Source organism: Cynocephalus volans, chromosome 3 (genome assembly GCF_027409185.1).
Source record: "Cynocephalus volans isolate mCynVol1 chromosome 3, mCynVol1.pri, whole genome shotgun sequence".
Lineage (NCBI taxonomy): Eukaryota > Metazoa > Chordata > Mammalia > Dermoptera > Cynocephalidae > Cynocephalus > Cynocephalus volans.
The window spans coordinates 24,427,413-24,454,656 of record NC_084462.1 but is presented as its reverse complement, the minus strand read 5'-3'; the positions used below and the strand labels follow the sequence as shown (position 1 = coordinate 24,454,656).

Below are 27,244 nucleotides of genomic sequence, written 5' to 3'. Positions count from 1 at the left end.
TTGTGATATCAATTCCTTGAAATTTGTTTAGAGTTCATTTGTGACCCAGCAAATGACTAAATTTTTGTTTGTATACCGGGTTTCCTTGAAAATAATATGTATTTTCTATTTCTTCAGAATAGAATTCTGAACCTATTTGTTTTAGCTTCTTCATTTTTATTCCAATCATCTATATCTTCATTAATTGTTTTATGTCTGCTTAATCTATTTATTTCAGATGTAAATATATTATACTGTGTGCTGTGGATTGAATGGCCCCTGAAACTCATTGCAGCCTGAGCCCCATTGTAACAGTGCTAAGAGGGTGGGAAGTCTGATTATGGTATTTGGAAGGTGGGGCCTTAATGAAGTGACTAGATTGTGAGGACTGCACCCTTGTGGATGGATTGGTCCATTCGTGGGGTAACGGGTGTGGTTCTGATGGCTTTATAAGGAGGGCGAGTGAGAGGATAAGCTCTCTCTTGCTCTTACCATCTCCACCATGTGATACCCTGTGTTGCCACGGGACCCTATAGAGAGTTCCCACCCAGAACGAGGCCCTCACCAGATGTGTCCCCTGGACCTTGTACTTCCCAGCCCACAAAACAGTAAGAAGTAAATTTCATTTTCTTTGTAAAGTACCCAATTTCAAGTATTCTTTATGAGCAACAGAAATGAACTAATACACTGTATTTGTAGATTTGACAATTCCTCTCTGTAATTCAGCAGTTGTAACTTCATACATTTCAAGGCAATGTTGTTCAGCTCATCCAACCTGGTGATTCTTTTATGTTATTGGTAAATTATGCATTTTCCTTTCTTGATTTTTGCCTTAAATTCTAAATTTTATGATATGAAAATTGCTATAACATCTTTCATTTTCTTAGTATTTTCATGGTATATCTTTCAAAGTTTCTGTGTGAAATAGTTTTAGGCAGCTGTCTCAATATGACATTGTAGCATTTGCTTAGGCATCGTTAAATGGATCATGGAAGAAACTAGAACCATGAACATAATTAACTTTATCTAAACACGATAGGCATTCACATCTACAGGCAAAATATTGAATAGTCAACGAATGGAAAAGAGCATAATTAGATTTCAGCCTCACACTATACATAAACATCAATGCCAGGAGGATTAAAGAGCTAACTGTGAAAAGCAAACCATAAAACCCAAAGAAGACAATAGCAGCAAATGTCTTTTTTCCCAAGCTTTGAGCTTGGGAAAATATTGCCTCAGACATAACGAGGCAGACATCATAAAGGAAAATATTGGTTAAGTTGGGCTATATATAAATAAAAAACTTCTTCATTACAAAAAGTCCCATAAACATAGGTTAAGTCAAGCTATAATAGACTGGAATATGATATCTGTGACAGACAAAAGTGACACAAGATTAGTACTCAGAAGAAATAAAGGAGTTGTACAGGGAGCTACCTGGTGAGCTCAGTTGTTTAGCGCACGGTGCTGACAACACAAAGTTCCAGGGTTCAATACCTGTACTAGCCAGACACCAAGAAAAAAAGAAAAGAAATTATACAAAATAATAAGAGAAATTATATAGCCCAACAGAAAACATGGGCAAGAGACACAACCAGGAGATCACAGAAGGAAAATTTTGAATGATGAATAAAATCTGAAGATATACTTAATCTCATGAGTAGTCAGGGAAATTTAATTGAAACTGAAATATATTATTAAGGGCTGGCCAGTTAGCTCAGCTGGTTACAATGTGGCCTTGTAACACCAAGGTGAAGGGTTCAGATCCCCAAACCAGCCAGCTGTCTCAACATTTTTTTAAAAAGTTGAAGAAACAAAATATGATGTTATTTAATAATTTTTATATGAACAAATCTTTGAATCTGACAAAAACACAGGTGATGTGGATGTGTAGAGATGAAAAGGATCATATACCACTGCTGGGAGTGTAAATTGTTATAAGAACTTTTAAAAGCAATTTAATAATACTTAGTAAAGTTGAAGATGCATATAACTTACAGTCCAAAGGTTTGCTTCTGGTTATAAACTGTAGATTTCTCTTTCTTACAGGAGAGCCAGGGAACATGTACAATAGTATTTATTGCAGACATTGTCTGTGATAGGAGAATATTGAAAACTATCTAAATGACAACAGATAAGAAATGGATGAAGAAATTATGGTATATTCAAACAATGCAATTATAATTTAAAAATGAATAAAGAACAGCTCCCTTTCAAAACTTTCTAAATCTTGAAAAGATAATGAGTAGTAATAAACACATATCATTCCATTTATGCAAAGTTCTAAAACTTGCAAACAATGCTATTTAATATAAATATAAATCAAATGTACAAAATGTAGATGAGAATCACAAACACTGAATTCAAGATAGGGACTATATCCTTGTGAGGAACAGAATGGGAAAGGGTGAGCGTATAGAGGTTACCTATGTGGTACCTGTAATAATCTATTTATTACTTTTTTAAAGTTAACTTTTTATTGTGAGATAATGACAGACCTACAGGAAGCTGCAAAAATAGTCCATAGTCCTCTGACCTCTTCACCCAGTTTCTGCCAATGGCAGCATCTCATGTATCTGTAGCACAATCAAAACAAGAAAATAGACATTGCTACTCTATGTTAACAAGATTACAGGCCTCATTAAGTCTTCACCTACCAGCTTGCACATCCACCTGTGTGTGTGTTCATGGGTACATGTGTAAGTTTTTGCAAATGTAGCCCATGTGTAGATTTGTGTAACCACCACCACCACAATCAAGGTACAGAAATGTCCCATCACCATAAAGGAAATCCTTGTGCTATACTTTTATGGCCTTCCCACCCTCCAACCCCTGTCCCTACATTGGCAACTACTAATCTGTTCTCCATCTCTATAGTTTTGTCTTTTCTAGAATAGCATATAAATGGAATCATACAGTATGTAACCATTTCAGATATTGGTTTTTTCTCCCTATGCCCTTGAGATCCGTCCAAGTTGTTGCATATATCAATAATTTATGCCTTTTTATTGCTGCCTGGTTTCCATTATATGAATTTGTTTAACCATTCACCCATGGAAGGATATTTGGGTTATTTCCAGTTTTTGACTATTATGAATAAAGCTGCTATGAATATTCATGTACAGATTTTTATGTGAGTGTAAGATTTCAGTTGTCTGGAATAAATGCCTGACTGCAATTGCTGGTTTGTGTGATTAGTGGATGTTTAGTTTTATAAGAACTTGTCAAACTGTTTGCCAGAGTGCCTGTATCATTTTACCCTCCCACCAGCAATGTATGAGAGACACAGTTTCTCTGCATCCTTCTCAGCATTTGGTGTTAGCACTATTTTTTATTTTATCTGTTGATCATTTTGTTTTTAAAGAAAGATCTGATTCAAATCTGGCAAAATGTTAAGACCCAATAGGGCTGGATGTCAAGGACACAATGCGATATCTTTTTAAAGATATGTGTATTGGGGTGGGAAAAGAAGCAGATAACAAGGGCAGATGAGTCTTTCAAGAAGTTGTCCTATGAAGGAAAAGCACCTGATAGAGTTGTAGTTACAGGAGGAGGTAAGAATGGAAGAATAGCTTTACCTAACGGAGCAGATGTGACGATGCTTATATTCTAGAAAGAAAGAACTGAAAGGAAGAATAAGTTAAAGATGGTGCAGAAAATGAACATGGCACAATCTAAAATATGGAGAAGGGCATAGATCCAGTTTTGCCTCCTCTCTTGAGTAGGGCAAGGAGGAAGTTGGAATGCGTGAAGTAGACAAATTTTCCAGTAAGGGGGTTAATGGTGAGAGAGCTTCTCTGTAAAGTTAGAGGTGCTGTTCCTGTCCCTCTCTGCTCTGCCCCAGGAAGCGCAGGGAGAAAGAGGAGGTGAGCTCTCAACATTAGCTTTGGGGAATGGGAGAGACATCTAGTCGCAAACACATGAAACAACTTCCCAACAGCGTTTCCAGCCTAACTGGACCTACAGCCCGTCAATTCTAGAGACAGCAGTTCATACATGCATGCAAGAAATATTTACTAAGTCATTTAATGGCTATTTGTTTAATTCTGGCATTAGTCCATAGCCCATAATCCTGTTGTCTGAGTTTTTTGTATTCATTTAAGCATTTTTTTAAAAATCTACTTTATTAAGGTATAATTTACATCCAATGAAATATACTCATTTCAAACCTGCAGGTCAATGGGTTTTAATAAATGTGTACACCTGTGTACCTGCACCAACCACAATCAAGATACAGAACATTTCCACCACCCGTGGAAATTCTCTTGTGCTCCCTCACAGTTGATGTTCCCCACCCATGTCCAGCCCCAGTCAAACACTGATTTGCTTTCTGATGGTATATTTCAATTTTGCCTTTTTTAGAATCCCATAAAAACTGTATCATACAGTATGCACTCTTGTACCTGGTTTCTTTTGCTCAGTAAAATGTATTGAAATTCATCCATGTTGATATCTGTAGGGTTTTTTCCTTTTTATTGCTGAATGCTATTGCATGGGGACACCATACATTGTTAATTCACTCACGTCTCGATGAACGTTTGGGTTTTTTCTCAGGTTTAAGCCATTCGGAATAAAACTGCTGTGAACATTGGGGTATGAGAGTTTTGTGGGCAGATATTTTCATTTCTCTTAGGCAAACACCCATGCGTGGAATTGCTGGGGCTTTTTGTATTAGTACACTTTATTTTCTAGAACACTTTTAAATTTACAGAGAAACTGGGCAGACAGAACAGAGTTCCCACCTTCCCTTCCTCCCCCGCCCCGATTCTCTGAGTATTAACATTTTCCATGAGTGTGGTGCATCTGTTACAGTTGATGAACAAATGTTGACACATTATTATTAATTACAGTCCATCGTTTATTTAGATTTACTTAGTTTTAAACTAAGGTCTCTTTTGGTTGATGTTCCAGGATCCCATTCAAGTCACCACATTACGGTCAGCTGTCATGTCTCCTTAGGCTTTTCTGGGCTGTGCACGTTCCTCAGACTTTCTCTGTCTCTGATGGTCTTGACAGTTTTGAGAAGTATTAGTCAACTTTATTGCAGGATTCTCTTCTATAGACATTTGTATGCTGCTCTTATTGTAACTGTGCTGAGGTTGTGTGTTTTGGGGAGAAAGATCACAGAGGTAAAGTGACACTATCATCACATCATGTCAAGGGTATATACTATCAACATGGTTTATGCCTGTTGGTGTTAACCTCGATCACCTGGCTGAAGTGCTGTTTGCAGGTTTCTCCACTGTACGGGGCTGTCCCACACTACCTCGCTCTTTCATCCCACGTCTTTGGTAGTCACTATACACAACCCACCACTTAAAAAGTAGAGCATACGCTCCCCATTGTCTGGGTGTTCGTGTAATAAGAAATGATTCTGCTCTATGTTCCTTCCAGAATTTGGTGTCAGGACAAGTTGGTGTCTCCCGGCATGCTTGGGTATTTCCATTTATCAGGTGGACTACATGATTTGGCTCAGTCATTCTTTTCTCACCTTGACTATTAGTTTGCTGAGAGCTAAATGGGTGGGTTAATTGCAGAAAGTCGTTCTCCAAGGCTCCCGATTAGATTTTCTCTTTCTTCCATTATTTTTCTAACTCTTTATTGTAATTGGCCCAAATTATAAATGTGTTAATTGTATTATAACAACCTTTTTGGAATTAGGCAGAGTAGAAATTACAAGTCAATCACCATACTAGGGTACTTCAAAAAGTCTGTGGAAAAATTGAATTAACATATAATACAAACCATTCCATGAACTTTCTGAAGACCCCTTGTATGCCCACAGTGACTTAAGCTTTCATCTGGTCACCATTCCTTAATTCTCATTCTTGGTGTTTCTCTAGGAATGTGACTGACAAGCTACTCCCTCATGGCATTTCTCCAATTCAGATCAGACGGGGAGACACAGAGAACAGTATCCTGGGTGAGTGGAGCTGGGATATGCTGGGGGGGGGTGATGATGGTGGTAATCTTCTTGGAGGGGTTTTATTCCTTGACTGGAGTTTAGCTTCTCCCAGCCAGGGCAGTATGCATAGTGGTTAGTAGTATGGGCTGTAACATCAGACTTCCTGGAGTCAATGCTATCTCTACCAGTCACTATCCATTAAAAAAAAAACATGGAGGTATGATTGAAATACTAAAAGCCATACAAATGTAATGTATACAACTTGAGGAATTTGAAGATAAGTGCACACCTGTGAAAACATCACCACAATCTATTCCATAGACATATCCATTACTTCCATAAGTTTTGTCCCAACGTCTCTATTGATTATTATTTTTCTGTGTGATAAAAATGCTTAATGTAAGATCAACCTTCTACTATATATAATAGCAATACATGATATATAATAATAAAGATACATTATATATTTAAAATAATAAATGTAGAATGTATTATGCAATAATAATACATAACACACTATTGTTAGTTCTAGGCTCTATGCTGTACAGTAGACCTCTAGGACCTACTCGTCTGTGTAACTGAAATTTTGTACCTGTTGACTAATACATCACCATCTTGCCTTCCCTCGAGCCCCTGACAACCACCGTGTCTCTCTCTGCTTCTGTGAATTTGACTATTTTAGATTCCTCATGTAATTGGTATCATGTAGTTCAAGGGTATGTCAGAAAGTTCATGGAAAGATTCGTATTATCTTTTAATTCTATTTTTTCCATGAACGTTTTGAAGTACCCTCCTATTAAGGTAAAACTGACAAATAAGATTGTGTATATTTAAGGTGTACAATGTGATGATAAAATATACATACACATTGTGAAACAATTACCACAAACATGTTAGTTAGCACATCCCTTACCTCCCATAGGTACTTTTTTTTTTGATGGTAAGAGCACTCAACATCTACTCTCTTAGTAAATTTCAAACATGTAATACAGTATTTTGGGGGGTGGGCAGCTGGCTGGTACATATAATACAGAATTATTGACTAGAGGCACAATGTTGCACATTAGAACACCAGAACTTATTCTGAAAAGTTTGACTGAAAGTTTGTATGCTTTGACCAACTTCTCTCCATTTCCTCCAACCCCTGTCTCTGCTTCTATGAGTTTAATTTTTTTAGATTCCACTTATCAGTGAGATCATAGAGTATTTTCTTTTTCTGTCTGGCTTACTTTATTTAGCATGATGCAGTCCAGTTTCACCCATGCTGTCAAGTGGCAGAATTCTTTTTTTAAGACTAATATTCCATTGTATGGATGTACCACATTTCAAAAATCCATTCATCCATCAGAAGATGTTTCCATTTCTTGGATGTTGTGAATAATGCTGTAATGAACATGGGAGTGCACAGATCTCTTTGAGATCTTGCTTTCAATTCCTCTGGGTATATACCCAGAAGTGGGATTGCTGCTCTATATAGTAGATCTATGTTTGGGTTTTTGAGGATCTTCCAGGCACTATTCTTGATCATGGGTAAGTTACATAACATTTCAGTGCCTCAGTGTCCCCACTTTGAAATGGAGGTAAGAATAGTACTTTCTGGGTTTTGTAAAAGAGTAAATGAAATAATACATATAAAGTACATAGAAGAGTGCCTGGCAGTCTAATATTGTAAGATATTAACGTTAGCCTGTTTGTTATTTAGCCCGTTCTGTTTTGCTCCTTCTTGTAGCACTGTCTCCACGGCCCCCATGCCACCCTGGGCTTCCAGCACTAAAACCCTCTGGCTTCTACCACCAAGATGTGTGGCACTCACTGTCCTGTTCTGGCCGCTCCTTCCCCACTGTTAACAGCATCCTGGGCTGCCTGGCTGGCCACATCGTCCACATGATGGGGGATTCCACACTCTGGCAGTGGTGGGAATATCTGCGTGACACCGTGCCCTGTGAGAGACTGTGAGGGGAGAGGGCAGGAGCCTGCAGACTTATGAAGGACAAGGGGAACAGGGAGGGCTTTGAAGAGCAAGGCTCCTGTAGTTTGTGCAGAGGTGGGGCAGGATGCTGGCACTTTCCAAAGGACGAGTGAGTGAGAGCTGGGAGGACGGATTATCACCATCGACCTAGCTTTCCAGTTTAGCTCATCGGAAGTTATGTAACGAGCTCAAATGACATCAACAACTTTCAAAGAATACAATGTGTGACTCTACCAAAAAGTCCCCGTTTAGGTTCTAAATGAATTCCCCATTTAGTCTCTTAAGGAAAATTAAAATGTGAAGGACATAAAGTTCAAACTTTTGTCCTTCACCCCACTCGATTTTTTCACTGGTTTGGTCTTGGCCAGTGATTTGGTAGAGATGATGGTTCCCTTAGCACCGAAAGACTGAGCGAGCCCCACCAAAGCAAAACTAATCCAACTCCAAATCTTCTATGTGCTCCCTGTTTTCTAAATAGTCAAAATTAATGGAAAACGTAAAACCATCACAAGACTTGTGAGTAACCCCCATTTGGAAAACAAAACCCTCAGTATACGAAAGCAGTTATTTTAAGAAAAATTATGTCCCAAGCTACCTGTAGCCAGTACAAAGATATTACACGTCTCAGAGATGCCTGTGGAGTAAGTGGGAAGATGGACTAGACACGCCAGCCAGAATGCCTGTCAGACTGGGCCCAGTGTTCAGTGACCAAAATCTCTATAAACTCAATTATAAAGTATCAATGGGCTAATTTTAGCACTTGCTTACCATGATTTTGAGGAAAGTCCTCCTAAGCATATTATCTCCATTCTTAAATGGGAAGCTCGGGTACTTTCCTGTCTTCCCACCAAATTTAGAAATTTACTATGTTGTCACTATCAGTCATTAGTCCTAATTTGAGATTCCCCTTTATTTTAAACTCTTTATTGAGGTATAGTTGGCAAACGATAAGTGTCACATATTTAAAATGTACAGTTTGGTAAGTTATGACAAATATATTCACCTGGAAAACTATCACTGCAGACCAGATGCTGTCCATCACCCAGAAGAGGTTCTTCATGCCCCTTTGTAATCCTTCCCTCTCGCTCTCCCCACGCCTCTCTCCTACTTCTCCTCTGCTTTCTGCCTCTGGGGCTTAGTTTGCATATGCTAGAACTTTATGCTCTTTTCTATGCATGGCTCCTTTCACTCAACATAATTATTTTCAGTTTTGTTCACATTTCTGCATGTGGCAATAGTTTATTCCTTTCTTATTTCTGAATAGTATTCCATTATATGGATATACCATAACTTGTTTACCCATCCATCAGTTGATGGAAATTCGGGCTGTTTCCAATATTTAGCTATTGCAAATACAATTGCTAAGAATATTTGTGTACAAGTCTTTGTATGTGCATATGATTTCCTTTCTCTTATGTAAATACCTTAAAGCGGAATGGCTGGATTATATGATTGGTGTATGTTTTACTTTTGAAAAAGCTGCCAAAGTGTTCTCCACACTAGTTGTACCATTTTATAGTCTAACCATCAGTGTATACGACCTTCTGTTGCTCTGTGTCCTTGCCAACACTTAAAAAGTTCTGCCTTTTAAGTTTTAGCTGTACCAATGGGTACGTAGTATTCATAATGGCTCAGTGAAACATTTTCATGATGGGTGCTTTAAAATTCTTATCAGATAATTCCCACATCTGAGTCATCTTGGCATTGGCACCTATTGGTTGTCTTTTCTCATTCAAGTTGTAATTGTTCTGGTTCTTGGTTTGCTGATTGATTTTCCATTGTATACTGGACATTTTGGGTGTTTTGTTGTGAGACTGGGTCTTATTTTACCTCCTTTTGTAGCAGGCACACCATGTTCAGGTGTGGCATGCAGGTCAGATGGAGTGAACATTCAGCTGTCTTTTGGGCCCAGCTGATGCCACCCTGGTGAGAGCAGAGTGCCAATGAACACTCCCTTGTCACCACAGAGTGAGGAAAGAAATTCACCCTGTGACACCAGAGGGAGAGCATGCAAAGCCAACTAGTAATTTTTTTTCACCGTGCCTCATTTTGCCTTGCTGCTGCCAGGTTGGGGTGGTAGCTCAGGTCCCTCCTAGAGCCAATGTATGTGTGACTTTGAATTTCTTACAGATTACAAAGAACAATTAGATATCTTGCAAAGAGAAATATTCTTTGAAAACATTCAGTAGATGGAACAAGTAGCAAAAATGGATAGCAGTTTAGAGCAAATTAGTAAGCCAAAGGATTCTTAAGAGTTCAAGTCCTATCCTTCAGCCCTATAGTACTCTTTAGAACCCTCTTTACCCCATTATAGTTAATCTGGTATAGTTAATCATTCTTTACATTAATGTTTTCTGATCAGATTAAGGTGTGATGACTTTCTCCTGATTGGACCCTGAGGGATACACTTGTAATTCTTTTTTTTTCTCTTGTTTTTCACTCAGGTTTTTGCTTTTATTATTATTTTTAATTGACACATAATAAGTGTCCATATTTATGGGTACTGTGTGGTAGTTCCATACATGTATATGATGCTAAATAATCAAATCAGGGTAATTAGCATATCCATCACTTCAAACATTTGTTGTTTCTTTGTGATGGGAACATTCAAATTTCTCTCTTCTAGCTATGTGTAATTATAGTCACCCTGCATTGTTATAGAACACTAGAACTTATTCTGCGTATCTAGTTGTAATTTTGTATATACTGACCAACCTCTCTCTATTCGCCCCTTCCCCCTACCCTCCCCAGACCAAGCTAGAAACCACTATTCTACTTTCTACTTCTATGAGATCAAGTTTTTCAGTTTCCACATATGGGTGAGGACGTGGTATTTCTCCTTCTGTGCCTGGCTTATTTCACTTAACATAGTATCTTCCGAAGTATTCATGGTGCTGTGAATGACAGGATTTCATTCTTTTTTATGGCACTAGTAATTCTTAATTAATCCTTGACCTTTCTTCCCACTCAACAATAAATATAGCCCTAGAATTTCAGGGGCTTGACCAATTAAAGTTTATTTTGATCTCACCCAGAGCCCAGTCAGTGTTCATTAGGCAGCCTTCTGCCTTGCTGTCTTCTGAGCTGGGATTCAGGAACCCAGGCTCCTTTTATCCTACATCTCCACTGTCCTCTAGGGCATCTCCAGAAGCCACAGGGATCCTCTGCACCAGCCTCTTGATGAACAGAGAGAGAGAGATTGAGGAAGGGAGAGAGAATGGTGGATTGTATGAGTGTCTTTGTGCCTAGGTGTGGAAGTGGTATGGACATCTTTTTTGCCAAAATTCCAAATTCCAATGGGCAGAACGGAGTCATGGCCCCCAGACAAAGGAGCCTGGTAAACAGTCTTCAGAAAGAGAAAATGGAGAGGTGAGCAGCTAGCTAGTCTCAACTACCATCTCTCCTGCCCTTCTTTCCAATGTATTTTAGACATATCAGTCAACTATGTTTATATTTTTATAACTATGTAAATATTTGTCTTTTCATAGTCAAGACGAATACGATGGTTTAGTATTTTTGTGCAGGAATTTGTTCTCCCTATTCTCTCGCACGTTTTTCATCAAGAAGTACTTTTGAGCACATGTGATGTGTAGGTACTGCCCTAGATTCTAGGAATATAGCAGTGACCAAAAAAAAAACAAAAAAACAAAACATTTTCAAGATTTCTATTTTGTTGTTTGTCAACTCTAGTGAAATGACTTAGAAACAACTAGCAAAATAGATATTCACAATAATTTCAGATAGTGAAATGTTCTATGGAAAAAAAAATGAAAGTGCCTGATGGTGAGGAGGAGGCAGATGGTTAGATCAAATGTTCAGGGAAGGTGCCGTGAGGCAGTTTCATTTGAGATGAGTCCAGAATGATAAGAAGGACTCAGCTATTTGAAACTCTTGGTGATAATCTCTGGTTCATTCAGCCCCCGCCTCCTTTGCAACTACACCTGAGCAGCTGAACACAGCTGGAGAATAACATTCCGCCATGCTGACTGCTCTCACTTTTCCTGCGTGACCTCAAACCTTAAGGGAGCCTTGATGAGGCTCAGTAATCACAGTGGGTCTCAAAAGCGGTCCCCAGACCCCAGCATCCGCATCACCTGGTTGCTTGTCTCAGGCCCCACCCTAGACCTACTGAATCAGAAATGAGGTGGCGTGGCCCAGTAGTCTGTGTGTTTTTTGTTTTGTTTTTATTGTACATATTTAAAGCACATCACTTGATGTAGGTATGCATAGTGAAGTGATTACTACATTCAAGAAAATTAATATATCCATCATGTCACACAGTTGCTTTTCTTTTGTGTGTGTGTGTATACGGGTACCTAAAGTCTACTGTCTTAGCAAACTTCCAGTAGAAAACAGTATTATTAACTATAGTCTTCATGTTGTGCATTAGATCTCTAGACTTATTCATCTTACCCAACTGCAACTTTGTCCCCTTTGACTGACATCTTCCCATTTTCCACCCCATGGCAACCACTATTCTACTCTGTTTCTATGTGTTCGTTTTTTGTTTTATCTTAAGTGTCCACATATAGGTGAGATAATGTAATATTTGTCTTTCCGTGTCTGGATGATTTCACTTAGCATGAAGTCCTCTAGGTTCATCCATGTTGTGGCAAATGCAGGATTACTTTCTTCTTTAAGGCTGGATAACTTTCCATTGTATGTCTTTATCCATTCATCTTTTGATGAACACGTCCCTTGTTTCCATATCTTGGCTATTGTGAATAATGCCATAATAAAAATGGGAGTGCAGATATCTTTAGGAAATGGTCATTTCACTTCTCTTTGATATGTACCCAGAAGAGGGATTTCTGGGTCATATGGTAGATCTATTTTTAATTTCTTTAAGAATCTCCATACTGTTTCCCATAAAGTCTGCACCAATCTACACTCCCACCAACAGTGTACTTGGGTTCCCTCTTCTCCACAGCCTTGCCCACACTTGCTATCTCTTGTGTTTTTGACAAGTGCCTTCCTAACAGGTGTGAGGTGACATCTCATTGTGGTTTTGATTTTCATATCTCTGATGATTGGTGATGTTGAGCATCTTTTCATATCCTTTTGGCCATTTTTGTGTCTTTTTTGGAGAAGTATGAATTCAGGTTCTTTGTCTATCTCTGAATGGGTTTATTTTATTTTATTTTATTGTTTTGGCTATGAATTGTATAACATTCTTATATATTCTAGATGTTAGCCCCTTAACAGATGTATGGTTTGCAAACATTTTCTCTCATTCTGTAGATCACGTTCTTGTTTTGTTGATTATTTCTTTTCTTGTGCAGAAGCTTTTTTATTTGATGTAGTCCCACTTTATGCTTACTTTTGTTGCCTGTGCTTTCTGTGTCCTATCCAAAAAATCATTGGTGAGATCATTGTCAAAGAGTTTTTTCCCTGTTTTCTTCCAGGAGTTTTATGGTTTCAGGTCTTACATTTAGGTCTTTAACCCATTTAGAGTTGATTTTTGTATATGGTGTAAGATAAAGGTTTGATTTCACTCTCTTGCATGTGGATGTCCAGTTTTCCCAGCACCTTTTGTTCAAAAGACTGTCTGTTCCCCAGCAGCCTGTGTTGACAAGCCCTCCTCCAGGGAATGCTGCTGCCTTCTGAAGTCTGAGAGCCACTATCCTAGTCCCACTTTGCCACTCTATTTTCTTGAACCAAACTAAGGAATTGGAGGTGAAATTCCACAGACTTTCACCACCAAATTTTCTCACCTACCAGCATCTGCACCAGTTGTTTACTCTGTTTTCCCACCTGTTTCTGGAAGTTAACTCTCCATTTTCTTATCTACAAACAGCCCTCCCACTTAGACACTAGATCTCACTACCTGTTACCTATTCAAGGACATGTCTTTAACAATTTCCCTCTCTCCTTCCTAAATCATCTTCTCTCTCAACAGTTATTTCCATCCCATTCCAATCAGCAGATAAGCATGTTGCCTCTTAGTTCATTTTCATGTGCTTAAGTGTGTGAGAGTGAATGGCAGACATCACGATGTTTCTCCCTAAATATTCCTGTGCAAATTTTTTTCAAAGAATGTCTTTTTTACATATAACCAAAATAAGATGATCATACCTAAGAAAGTGAATAATAATTCCTTAAATCTAATATACAATTCATAAACAAATGTCCTTAGTTGTCCCTCAACAACCTATAGAATTGTATTCTTAAAAAGAGTTTTTTTTTAAGAGCAACTTTAGGTTCACAGCAAAATTGAGAGGAAAGTGCAGAGATTTCCCATACACCTCCTGCCCCACACATGCATAGCCTCCCGCATTAAAAGCGTACCCCATAAGAGTGGTATATTTGTTACAACTGATGAACTTACATTGCCACATTGTTATCAGCCTTCATAATCATCCAGAATTCATAGTTTCCATTAGGGTTCACTCTCGGTTTTGCACTCTATAGGTTTGGATAAATGAATAGTGACATGGATCTGCCATTACAGTATCATACAAAGTATTTTCACTGCTCTAAAAATCCTCTGTGCTCCCCTTGTTGTCCCTTCCCTATCCCCCAACCCCTGGGAATTGCTGATCTTTTTACTGTCTCCATAGTTTTGCCTTTTCCAGAATGTCATACAGGTGGAATCATACAATATGCAGCCTTTTCAGATTGACTTGTTTTGCATAATAATATATATCGAATGCTCCTCTATGTTTTTTTCATGGGTTGGTGGCTCATTTGTTTTTAGCCCTGAATAATATTATGTTGTCTGGATGTACCATATTTTGTTTATCCATTCACCTATTGAAGGACATCTTGGTTGTTTGCAAGTTTTGGCAATTATGAATAAAGCAGGTATAAACATCCATGTGCAGGTTTTTGTGTGCACATTGGGAGGAAAATAGAGTAGCTTGGTCAGGCCCCCTCTCATCAGGTCCAGTTGGGTGTGGTGCAGCACATTCTTTGTAAACAAATTGTGGGGGGGTGGAGTTAGTGGGCATGTATGCCCTGTATTTTTAGCTTGTTGCTATTCTTTTGTGTTCTTCAGTGTGCCAGGCAGTGGCTCTGAACTACTGGTCTGCAGAGCTTTTGTCTAAAAATAGAACATGTCTACTTTGCTGGCAGCTGCTCAGTTTTTCTTTGGACTGCCTAGCTCTTAAATGCCTGTGTGCTGAATAAAGCTTCTTATCTCTTTACCTAGGTCTCCAAGGAACTTTCTCCTGTTACCTAGCTGGTAGATCTTCATATGAAGGTTTTGTGACCCAGTCTAGACAATGGGCTTGAGGGGTTCTGTGAGCTCCAGACCCAGCCCTAGGTTTACACAGATAAATTTTTAAATTTTAACCTCCTTTGGGTAAATATAAAAGATGGAATTGTGTTTTTGAAGCCCAGATCCATTCCAGGACCTGGTTGTTTTGCCCCTTGTTTTCTTTAAATAGAGACTAGTTCGTTCTTTTCTTTACTCTTATCTATGGAGGAGGCAGGACTAGTTTTGTTATCAAATGTTCCAACTTCTGGATTTTTCTGATTGCTTCCATATGGAAAAACTTAATTTGTCCTATATTTCTTGTGTTTCCTGTATCCTGTAATTTAGATAGACTTAATTTAAGCTTTAGCATAAGTGATGGTGTAAATTCTATTTGCAAGACATTGGGAGATGTGTGACGCCTGATTGTCTATCATCAGTGATGATAATAGTGACTGGATCAGGGGATAAAATGCTGGTCCCTGCATGGTGCGCTTCTGTTTTTTCCCTTGAGACCAGCAAGGTATCGATGTGGTAATTTTTTTGTGACAAATATTAACTCTAAAATAATTCCCATTAACCATGTTCCTTATTATTTTAACAGAAGTGATAAGTATGGCCTGAATCAATCATTTTAGAAAGGTAACAAAATGTTGATTTTTCTAAGTATTTTGTTCCTTCTACATTTATTAGCTTGCCTTCTTTTGTAAAATAGTGCTTTCTTTCACAGATTGGGGCTAAAAGCTTAGTTTGAAATAAAGTTCCTCCTGGAAGCAAGAAAAACATTCAGTTATTTCCCTTTAATTACCAACTTACAAAGGAAAGAGCTGGCTTACCAGTTGCTTCAAATGGTGACAAATGATTTTGTCTTTTTCTGACTGTCATTATGAGCACATGGATTGTTATATATTTGGTGTAATTAAATTAGTATAATCAGTGTTTTCTCTAATATTCCAGTTTTCACAATTTCTGCCAAGTTGGGTTCTGTGTCCTTTTTGATATAAATCCAAATTGAGGAAACCTCCTTGACTTCTGGCTCAAGGTGTCCCAGGCTCACTTTGTACCTGTTTTGCCCCAGACTTGGAATTTGTTGGTTCTCCAAGAATTTGTGGGGAATTAGAAATGAATATCTGGACACTGTGAGTGCTCATTGTTATCGAGTAACCTTGCTTCTAGGCCATTGAGCAGATGGAAGCTATGGATAAATGACAGATAGGTACATAAACTAAAAATCATGAATTCATATTGATATTTCTAAGTTATTTTAAAATTAGTGTCTGTATTTATTTATTTGAATTTATATTTGAGTCTCATTTCTCTCACACTGAAAATGTAACAGTATGAACACAATTACTTAATTGCTGTACCTGGCCATATTTTTAAAAAGAAGTAATTTCAAAGTAGAAAACCACTTTACAAGTATCAATGAAACCACTGAATGAAGTTAAAGATCCCTTGAACTTCATAGGTGACAAAGGTTGTGTTAAAAGAACTTAAAAGCTGCCTCGAAGAGATTTGCACTAGAGAAAAAAACAAAGAACCCCTGCAAAAATCAAAAAACAAACACCAGAAAATTCTGAACATCAACACAGATAATAACTGCAGTGGATTGAAACACAGTGGACATGATTAAATCCGCAAATTTATAACAATAACATTTTGGTAAATTGTAGGCAATCAACTTTTTATTTCAAAAATTGATAAATAGAGGGAGAAAAACCTTTATCCTGTCTTATATAACCAAATGATTGGTGAGGGGAAATTTCTCTTTATACAAATATTCCATCTAATAAAGAAGGAGGATTAACACTGGAATATCACCATTTTGTAGCCCCCAGTGAATTAACAGATCTAGGTAATAATTATCGATGGATGCTCATATCACAAAAAGTAGAGATACACAGACATTATGTAATCCCAATGGAAGTACACAATCATCACCTATGAAGCACTGACCCTGAAAATGGAATCTGAATTTGAATACGTTTCAAGATCTAAATACTAATTTTCAGGAAATACAGACAATAGGTGGAATTCTTTTTAACACCATTGATGTTCAAAAAGTTAGCAAAAATTTCTACCACCCGGTAGGTTGTCATTTCACTCTGTGGATTGTTTCCTTTGCTGTGCAGAAGTTTTTGAGTTTCATATGTTCCCATTTGTTTATTTTTTCTTTTGGTGTTTATGCTTTGGGGCTCATGTTCATAAAGTCTGTACCGAGACCTAGTTCCTGAAGTGTTTCACCTCTATTTTCCCTTAGTAAATGTACAGTTTCAGATCTTATACTTAAGTCTTTAATCCATTTTGAGTTGATTTTAGTGTATGGTGAGAGATGTATGTCTAGTCACGTTCTTCTGCATATGGATATCTAATTTTCCCAGCACTGCTTATTGAAGAGGCAGTCTTTTCCCCAAGGTATGTTTTTGTTGCCTTTGTCAAATATCAGATGACTGTAAGCCGGAGAGGTGATTTCTGGGTTGTTTATGCTGCTCCACTAGTCTGTGTCTATTTTTATGCCAGTACCATGCTGTTTGGGTTACTATAGCTTTGTAGTATAACTTGAAGTCAGGTAATGTTATGAGTCTGGCTCTATTTTTTTTTGCTCATTTTGTTTTGGCTACTTGGGTTCTTTTGTTGTTCCATGTGAATGTTGAGATTATTTTTTCCATTTCTGTGAAGAATGTCATTGGTATTTTGAAGGGATTTTATTGAGTCTGTAAATTGCTTTGGGTAGTATAGACATTTTCACAATGTTAGTAATTCCAACCCGAGAGCTTGGAATGTCTTTCGATCTTTTTGTGTCGTCTTCAGTTTCTTTCAATAATAGCTTCTAGTTCTCATTGTAGAGATCTTTCACCTCCTCAGTTAAATTGATTCCTAGGTATTTTTTTTTGTGTGTGTGACTGTTGTAAATGCACTTACTTTCATGATTTCTCTTTCTGTTAGCTCATTATTGGAGAATATAAATGCAACTGATTGGGGGCCGTTTATTTTGTATGCTGCAATGTTATTGAAATTATTAACCAGCTTTTGGAGTTTTTTGATAGAGTCTTTAGGTTTTTCAATATGTAGTATCATATCATCTGCAAATAAAGACAGTTTGACTTCACCTTTTCCCATCTGGATGCACTTTATTTCTTTCTCTTGCCTGATTGCTCTGGCTAGTACCTCCAGTACTATGTTAAATAGAAGTGATGAGAGTTAGCATCCTTGTCTTGTTCCTGTTCTTAAAGGAAAAGCCTTCAGTTTCTTCCCATTCAGAATGATACTGGCAATGGGCTTGTCATAGAAGACTTTTATTGTGTTGATATACTTTCCTTCTATACCTAATTAGTTGAGAGTCTTTCTTATAAGGGATGTTGAATTTTGTCAAATGTTTTTCAGTGTCTATTGAGACAATCATATGGTCTTTGTCTTTGAGTTTTTTGACGTGGTGTATCACATTTATTGACTTTCGTATGTTGAACCATCCTGGCATCCCTGGGATGAATCCCACTTGATCATGGTGTATAATTTTTTTGATGTGCTGCTGTATTCTGATTGCTAATATTTGGTTGAGGATTTTTGCATCTATTTTTATCAAGGATCTTGTCCTGTAATTTTCTTTTTTTATTGTGTCTTTATCTGGTTTTGGTATCAGAGTAATGTTGGCCTCATAGAATGAGTTTGGGAGAATGGCTTCTATTTCAATTTTTTTGGAATAATTTGAGGAGAATTGATATTAATTCCCCTTTAAAGGTTTGGTAGAATTAGCTGTAAAGCCATCTCGTCTTGGGCTTTTTTTGTTGGAAGATTGCTGATTACTGTTTCAACCTCATCGCTTGTTATTGGTCTGTTCAGATTTTCTATCTCTTCTTGGTTCAATCTGGGGAGTTTATGTTTCCAGAAACTTATCCATGTCTTCCAGGTTTTCATATTTGTTGTCATACAGTTGTTTATAATAGTCTCTAATGATTCTTTGTATTTCTGTGGCATTGGTTGTAATGTCTCCCTTTTCATTTCTGATTTTTGTTACTTGGGTCTTCTCTCTTATTTTTTTTGTTAACCTAGCTAATGGCTTATCTATCTTATTTATCTTCTTGAAAAACCAACTTTTTGTTTTGTTGATCTTTTCTGTCATTTTTTGGGGTCTCTATTTCATTTAGTTCTGCTCTGATCTTCATTATTTCTTTCCATCTCCTACTTTAGGATTGGATTGCTGTTGTTTTTCCAGTTTTTTGAGGCTTAGTGTTAGGTCATTTATTTGAAGTCTTTCCATTCTTTTGATATAAGCATTTCTTGCAATAAATTTGCCTCTTAGTACTGCTTTTGTAGTATCCCATTAGTTTCAGTATTATGTACCGTTATTTTCATTGGTTTCAAGAATTTTTTTGATTTCCTGTTTAATTTCTTCTTGGGCCCATAGGTCATGCAGGAGCCTATTGTTTAGTTTCCACGTAGTTGTAGAGTTTCCAGGGTTTTGCTTGTTATTGATTTCCAGTTTTAGTCCATTGTGGCCTGAAAAGATACTTGGAATAATTTCAAGTTTTACAAATTTGCTGAGATTAGATTTGCGACCTAATGTGTGGTCGATCGTGGAAAATGTTCCATGTGCTGATGAAAAGAAGGTATATTCTTTAGATATTGGTTGGAATGTTCTGTGTATATCTGCCAGGTCCAGTTGGTCTAAGGTACAGTTTAAATCCTGTGTCTCTTTGTTGATTTGTTGCCTGGAAGATCTGTCCTATACTGAGAGAGGGGTGTTCAGGTCACCCACTATCAACAAATTATGGCCTATTTTTTTCTTGAGGTCTAAGAATTTGCTTTACGTATCTGGGTGCTCCAGTATTGGGTGCATATATGTTTATGATTGTTATGTCTTCTAGCGGGATAGATCCTTTTCTCATTATATAGTGGCCTTCTTAGTCTCTTTTTGTTTTTTGGTTTAAAGCCTATTTTATCTGATATAAGAATAACTACTCCTGATCATTTTTGGTCTTCATTTGCATGGCATCTCTTTTTCCATCCCTTCACTTTTAGTCTGTGTGTGTCTCTATAGGTGAGATGCATCTCTTGAAGACAGCATATACTTGGGTCTAGCTTTGTAATCCAATCAGTGAACATGTGCCTTTTGAATTTGGAGGTTAATCCATTCACATTTAGGGTAGTTATTGGCAGGTATTGCTTAATTCCTGTCATTTAATTGCTTTTTGTTTCGATGTTTTAAATATCTTTTGATCATTACTTCCCCTTTTATTTCTCTTCTTCAATGTTAGTTGGAAATTTGAGGTGGCGTCATTTAGCCTCCTAGTCTTTCTCACTGGCATTTTTGTTTCAATGACAGGTTTTGCTCTTTCTTGTGTACCCATGATAGTGATCATCATTATTCAGATTCTAGATGCAGGACTCCCTTGAGAGTTTCTTGCAGAGCTGGTAGTGTGTTGGTGAACTTTCACAATTTTTGTTTTTCTGGGAAATACACGATTTCTCCCTCATTTCTGAAGGAGAGCCATGCTGGGTAAAGAATTCTTTTCTGGCAATTTTTTTCCTTTTGTATTTTGAATATAAAATTCCACTTTCTTCTGGCTTATAGGGTTTCAGTTGAGAAGTCTGCTGTTAGTCTGATGAAGATTCCCTTATAGGTGACTTGACACATTTTTCTTGCTACTTTTAGAGTTCTGTCTTTGTCTTTGAGCTTTGCAGATCTGACTAGAAAGTGTCTTGGAGAGGATCTTATTGGATTGAATCTGTTTGGGGACCTTTGAGCTTCCTGGATCTGAAGGTCTGCATCTCTCCTCACACCCAGGAAGTTTTCTGTTTTTATTTCTTTTAGTAGGTTTTCAATACCTTTTCCTTTCTCCTCCGCTTCTGGAATACCCACAATTCGAATGTTAGAGCACTCGAGGTTGTCTGCTCTCTGTCTTAGATTTTCTTCATTGTTTTTAATTCTTTCTTCCTTTTTTTGTCTGCTGGGTTACTTTGAAAAGACCATCTTTGAGATCTGCAATTCTTTGTTCTGCTTGCTCTCGTCTGCTGCTTAAACTCTCTGTTGTGTCTTTTATTTCATTGAATGAATCTTTCGTGTCTAGGAGTTGTGCTGCACTCTTTTGTAAGGTATTAATCTCTTTGTAAATTTGCCTCTTCATATTCTGGATATTTTTTCTTGTTTCCTTGTGTACTTTAATTGAGTCTTCTTTGATTTCTTCCAGCTTTCTTAAGATCATTCCTCAGAATTTCTTTTCAGACATTTCGAGCATTCCCTGTTCTATGGGGTCTGGAATTTGAGCATTACTGTATTCCTTTGGTGGTGTCATATCTTCTTGCTTATTTGTAGTTCTACTATTTTTTCATTGATGTTTGGTCATCTGGTAGAGAACTTGCTCCTTCTGTTACTCTGGGGCTGGCTATGAGAATAAAGATTTCCTCCTCTATTTGCAGGCTCTATGGGTGACTCTTCTTATATCATTGTAGTCAAGTGTGTAGCCAGTTGCCTGTATAGTGGCCCTGGCTGCCACTGTGGTGGTGAACTGTCCTTGTGGTGAAAAAGGTGTCACAGTATCAATATTATACCACCTTGGCTCCTATTTCAGCTTTCCATGGCTGTAGACTGAGTCCCTGGTGCTGTGCAGGCCTTGGCTCACTTTGGGGCCTGCTGGGCTGTGTATACTCCCTTCACCCCCATCAGGGCCTCAGACTGGATCCTGGTGCCACATGGATCTGGTTGTGGCTCACCTCGTCAGCTGCTGTGACTGTAGGTGCTTCCCTCTTGGCCTGAGACTGAGCCCTGGCACTTCACGGGTCTTGGCCCACCTCCGCAGCTGCTGCGACTGTGGGCTGGGATCATTTTCTAAATTTATTTTCTAGATAGTGTACAGAAATGCAATTGACTATTGTATGTTGATTTTGTGTCTTGGAACTTTTCTTAATTTGTTTATTAGTTATTATATAGAAATATATATATATATGTATGTTTTTCATGTCATCTTCAAATAGAGACAGTTTAACTTCCTCCTTTCCAATTTGGATGCCTTTATTTCTGTTTCTTGCTTAATCCCTCTTGCTAGGATTTCCAGTACTATGTTGAATAGAAGTAGCAAGAGTAGGCACCCTTGTCTTGTTCCTGATGTTAAAAGAAAAGCTTACAGCTTCTCATGGTTGAGTATTATGTTAGTGTGGGTTTGTCATACATGACCTTTATTCTGTTGAGGCTCATTCCTTCTATACCGAATTTGTTAGAAGTTTTTTGTCATAAAAGGGTGTTGAATTCTATCAGATGCTTTTTTGTATTTATTGAGATGATTTTATGACTTGTAGACTGCATTCTGTTAATATGATACATAGATTTATCAATTTGCACCTGTTGAACCATCCTTGCATCCTAGGGGTAAATCCCACTTGATCATGGGCTATGATCCTTTTAATGTGCCATTGAATTTAGTTTGCCAGTATTTTGTTAAGGATATGTGCATCTGTGTTCTTCAGGGTTTTTGACCTGTAATTTTCTTTTCTGGTAGCAACCTCATGTGGTTCTCATATGAGGATAATTCTGGCCTGGTAAAAGGAGTTTGAAAGTTTCTAAATTTTTTTGGAAGTGTTTGAAAAATATTGGCATTAATTCTTCTTTAAATGTTTGGTAGAATTCATTCATGAAGCCATCTGGTCCTGGGATTTTGTGTGTTGGGAAATTTTTGATAGCTGATCCAATCTCTTTACTCATGATTGGTCTGTTCAGAGTTTCTATTTCTTCATCATTCAAACTTGGTAGGTTGTCTGTTCTAGGAATTTATCCTTTTCTTCTAAGTTTTCCAGTTGTTGGCATATAATTGTTCAAAGTAGTCTCTTGATCCTTTTTGCATTTTGTGGTATCTGTTGTAATGTTTTCTCTCTAATTTACAATTTTTTTTATTTGAGTCCTCTTTTTTCTTGGCTAGTCTATCTAAAGATCTTTCGGTTTTGTTGATCATGCAAAAAACCACTCAGTTTCATTGAGCCATTCACAGCCTTTCTAGTCTCTCTTTTATTTATCTCTGTTCTAATCTTTATTATTTGTTTCCTTTGCTGACTTTGGGTTTAGTTTAGTTTTTTCTTTTTCTAGTTCTTTGTGGTGTGAAATTAGATTGTTTATTTGAGATGTGTCTTTTTTCTTAATGTAGGTGTTTATCTGCATAAATTTCCCTCAGCACTGCTTTTGCTGAATCATATAAGTTTTGGTATGTTGTGTTTCCATTTTCCTTTGTTTCAAGATGCTTTTTGATTTTCCTTTGACTTTTTCTTTTACCCACTGGTTGTTCAGGAATGTGTTGTTTAATTTCCACATATTTATAAATTTTCCAAAATTTCTCCTATTATTGATTTTTAGTTTTTTACCAATGGTGGTCAGAAAAGATACTTGAGATAATTCCATCTTCTTAAATTTGTTAAGACTTGTTTTGTGACTCAACATATGATCTATCCTGGAGAATGTTCTTGTGTGCTTGAGGAGAATATGTGCTCTACTACTGTTGGATGAAATGTTCTGTATATGTCTGTTAGGTGCCTTTTGTCTATGCTGCTATTCAAATCTGGTGCTTCCAAATTGATTTTCTCTCTGGATAATCCATGTATTATTGAAAGTGGGGTATTGCAGTTCCCAAATATTATTGTATTGCTGTCAGTTTCTCACTTCAGTTCTGTTAACATTTACTTTAAACAGTTATGTGCTCCAACGTTGGGTGCATATACATTTATGATTTTATGTACTCTTGATGAATTGACCACTTCAATATCATATAGTGAGCTTCTTTTTCTCTCATAACATATTTTGACAAAAGTTCATTCTGTCTGATATAAGTATAGCCACCATTCTTCTCTTTTGGTTACCACTTGCATGAAATATCTTTTTCCATCCCTTGACTTTCAGTCTATCTGTGTCCTAAAGGCTAAAACTGGTCACTTGTAGGCAGCATATTGTTGGATCTTAGCACATTCCTTTTCATGGCTATACAAGACTTATTGTATGGATGTCCCTTATTACTGGACACCTGGTCCTGTTCAAATTTTTGCTATACAAACAATGCCACTGTGAATAAACTTGTAAATATGATATTTGCAATTTGTTCAGGTGAGCCTATAAGTAAGACTGCTAGTAGTTGTATGTGTCAAATGCAAATGTAAATTTGTTTGATATTTTCCAAATTCCACATTTCACACTTTCAACAGCAATATATCAGGGAGTGTGTTTCCTCATAGCTTCAACAGACTATGTTGTTTAAAGCTTGCATTTCTTTCTCAGTTGAATAGGTAAGAAATCTAACTCATTCAAATACAAACATTTATTTTTTTGGCCACTTACACCTGGTTTCCTCTTATTTTTCTGGTCTTTCACTCTCAGTCACTTCATCATCTACCCCACCTCCAAATAATGAAGTTCTTTGAAGTTAATCCTGGACCCTCTACTCTACTCCCTCATTATGATCTTCCCAAGTGTTCTTGCCCATTCCTATGGCTTTGATAACATTTGTAATTATAATGAATCTCAAATTTGTCTTTCTGGCCCAGACCTCTCTTCTGAATCCAGCTGCCAACTTAATATCTCCATGTGGATGCCTCTTAAATATCCACATATTTAATACAATTCTGACCTCAGGACCACTCTCCTTCGTTATCAGTATGGTATAATACAGACTTCCTGAAACGGACTTCCGATAAGTGTCATTATCTCCCATCTGCGTAAACCAGAAATCTGGGATTCATTGACAGTTCCTGCTTTTTGATGCCAGCAACCAATTAATGGTCTAATCTTATCTACATTGCATTAGAAATGTATGTGGAACACATCCTTTTCCCTCTACTTCTACTCCCTATCCTGGACCATTGGCCAACCTATTTCAAAGTCCTTTAAACTGGGTTTCCCGTTTCACTTCTTAGCACCCCTTTGTTTATCCCAGGTTTTCACAAAGGAGCATGAGCTTTTAAAAAAAGTAAATAGGATCATAATCCTTGTGTTCAATGAACTCCAAGTTTTCTTGAAACAAAAATCAAAATTATTAACATGATCTAAAAAGTACTGCATGATCTCACTCTGTGTATAGCTCTAACCTCATCTCATGTCATTCATTTTGCTCTAAGAACACTAACCTTCTTTCCATCCTTTAAAATTTCCCACCTCCCTTCTGCATCAGAAAATAGCTCTCTCTCCCAAAAGACTTAAAGGTCCAGAAGTGTAAAGACTTATGTCTCTTTTTAACCATTGTATGTAAAAGTACTCCGAACAATGGCTGTAAAATAGACAACACCTCAATTTGCACCTGTTGAATATTGTTAGGTGAATGTAGCTGAGAGTTATTAAGAGCCCAAAGTAAAGTGGGATGCAAGAGCTGGACATAGAAATCCTTAAAAATGAAAAATGAATAGAACTTGATGAGTGATCTGACTTCATATTAAGACACAGAGAAGCATCAGATATGACTAAGGGCTTCCTTACGGAAAGCTGAGAAAAAAGAATAAAACAATAGAAAGTCACCAGAGATGATAGCTGACTGGTGTGAGGCAGTGGGGGAAATTTTGGAAGTAGAGAGCAAGACTTGTGCAGAGATGATAGATTCATTTCTGCATATTGAGTTCAAGGCAATGGTGAAACATTAGAGAAAAAAATGTTGATTGGGCACTCGGAGTGTGGAATTGAAGATTGGAAAACCATCAGCTCTAAGACAAAAACTGTAGATGTAGAAGTGGATAAATTCCCAACAAAATAGATGGTTAAGAAAAGTGGGTGACAATGATGGAAGTTTCGGGAATGCCTTCCTTTACAAAGTGCAAAGAAAATACGAAGCAAATAAAAAAGGGAAAAAAGGGTGGAATTAAAAAAATATGAAGCAAATAACTGTGCAAAGAATCACTAGGAAGGTAGAAAAATGGTATAATGTAGTGTGGAAGGCAAAATGAAGGACGTTTTCAAAAGCGGTTAACCAGCATAGGGAAGTCAATGCCATAGAAGAGTTTAAAGCAAACGGAAAAGGAGTTTGGATGGATAATAGTGAGATCCTTGGTAACTTGAAAACATGAGAGAGAGGCATTAGGGTTTGGGGACAGAATGCTGGGGTCCTGGAAAGCAATGTGGGGACTAAAACTTTTATTTGTCCAACAGGATGGTGTACAGCCCTATGTTAACCCCTGATCCCTCCTGACCTCTATCCTCTCAACAGCTCTGAAGCCAGTGGATCTACATGTCACATACCAGACGGGGCCCCTGATGGCGGTGGAGACCTCTCGGGGCATAGTGCTGCACTGGCGAGCCCACGGCTGGCCCCTGCGCTCCGTCCATACACCAGTGGCCTCCCTGCACTCTGTGGCCCGGGAGCTGGGGGGCCTGGCCGGGGGCCCCCACACCGTGGTGGTGCTGGGCCTGGGAGCTCACTTCACCACCTTCCCTCCATCCATCTTTGTGCGACGACTGGCAGGGATCCGGGCGGGTGTGACCGCCCTGCTGGCCCGGGAACCCAGCACTCTTGTGGTCATCAAACTGGCCAACACTGGCTACAAGTCTGTGTATGGCAGCGACTGGTTCACCCTCCAGATGAACCGGCTCCTGAGAGCTGCCTTTGCTGACCTCCGTGTGGCCTTTGTGGATGCCTGGGAAATGACCTCCAGCCTGGCCCTGCCAGACAAAATCCACCCGGGGCCGCTCATCATCCGCAATGAAGTGGACTTACTCCTCTCCTTCATCTGCCCCACCTGAGTGCTCCTGAGGGTCCAGAGTTGTGAACTTGAGTCCCGGGATGTAGCCATAAAAATTGTGAAGAGGATCATGGTAATGATGGGACCCTGAACTAACAATGATTCAGAGAAGTTATCCCAAGACTTACCACCCGAGTGTTAACAACTGCTAACAATTTGGTGACCATCCTTTCATACATCTCTCTATGCACCAAACAGATACATGTATAATTTTACATACGTCCTTTTTAATTCTCTTTGTTTGGAGGGAAATTTTATTGGTTTAATTGTAGATAATGCAGTTGTAAGAAATAATACAGAGAGCTCCCTGGCACCCTTTCCTCAGTTTCTCCCAGTGTTAACATCTTGCAGAACTACTGTACAATATCACAACAGTATAGTAACATCGATAAAACCTGACAATCATACTTGGATTGGTCCAGTTTTATTGTACTCATTTGTACGTGTATATATTTAGTTTTATGAAACTTTATCACATGTATTGGTTTGTGTTCAATTT

General features: G+C 37.9%; 1 protein-coding gene across 1 annotated transcript in view; it reads left to right on the top strand.

The window, feature by feature from the left end:
- Positions 1–26,746, top strand: part of LOC134372489 (NXPE family member 3-like) — a 34,154-nt gene extending 7,408 nt beyond the window's left edge. The window contains exons 5-7 of the mRNA XM_063089974.1: positions 5,826–5,905; positions 7,617–7,829; positions 26,214–26,746. Of these exons, the coding sequence (XP_062946044.1) occupies positions 5,826–5,905; positions 7,617–7,829; positions 26,214–26,746 (826 nt within the window). The remainder of the gene's footprint in view (positions 1–5,825; positions 5,906–7,616; positions 7,830–26,213) is intronic.
- Positions 26,747–27,244: the final 498 nt, after the last annotated feature.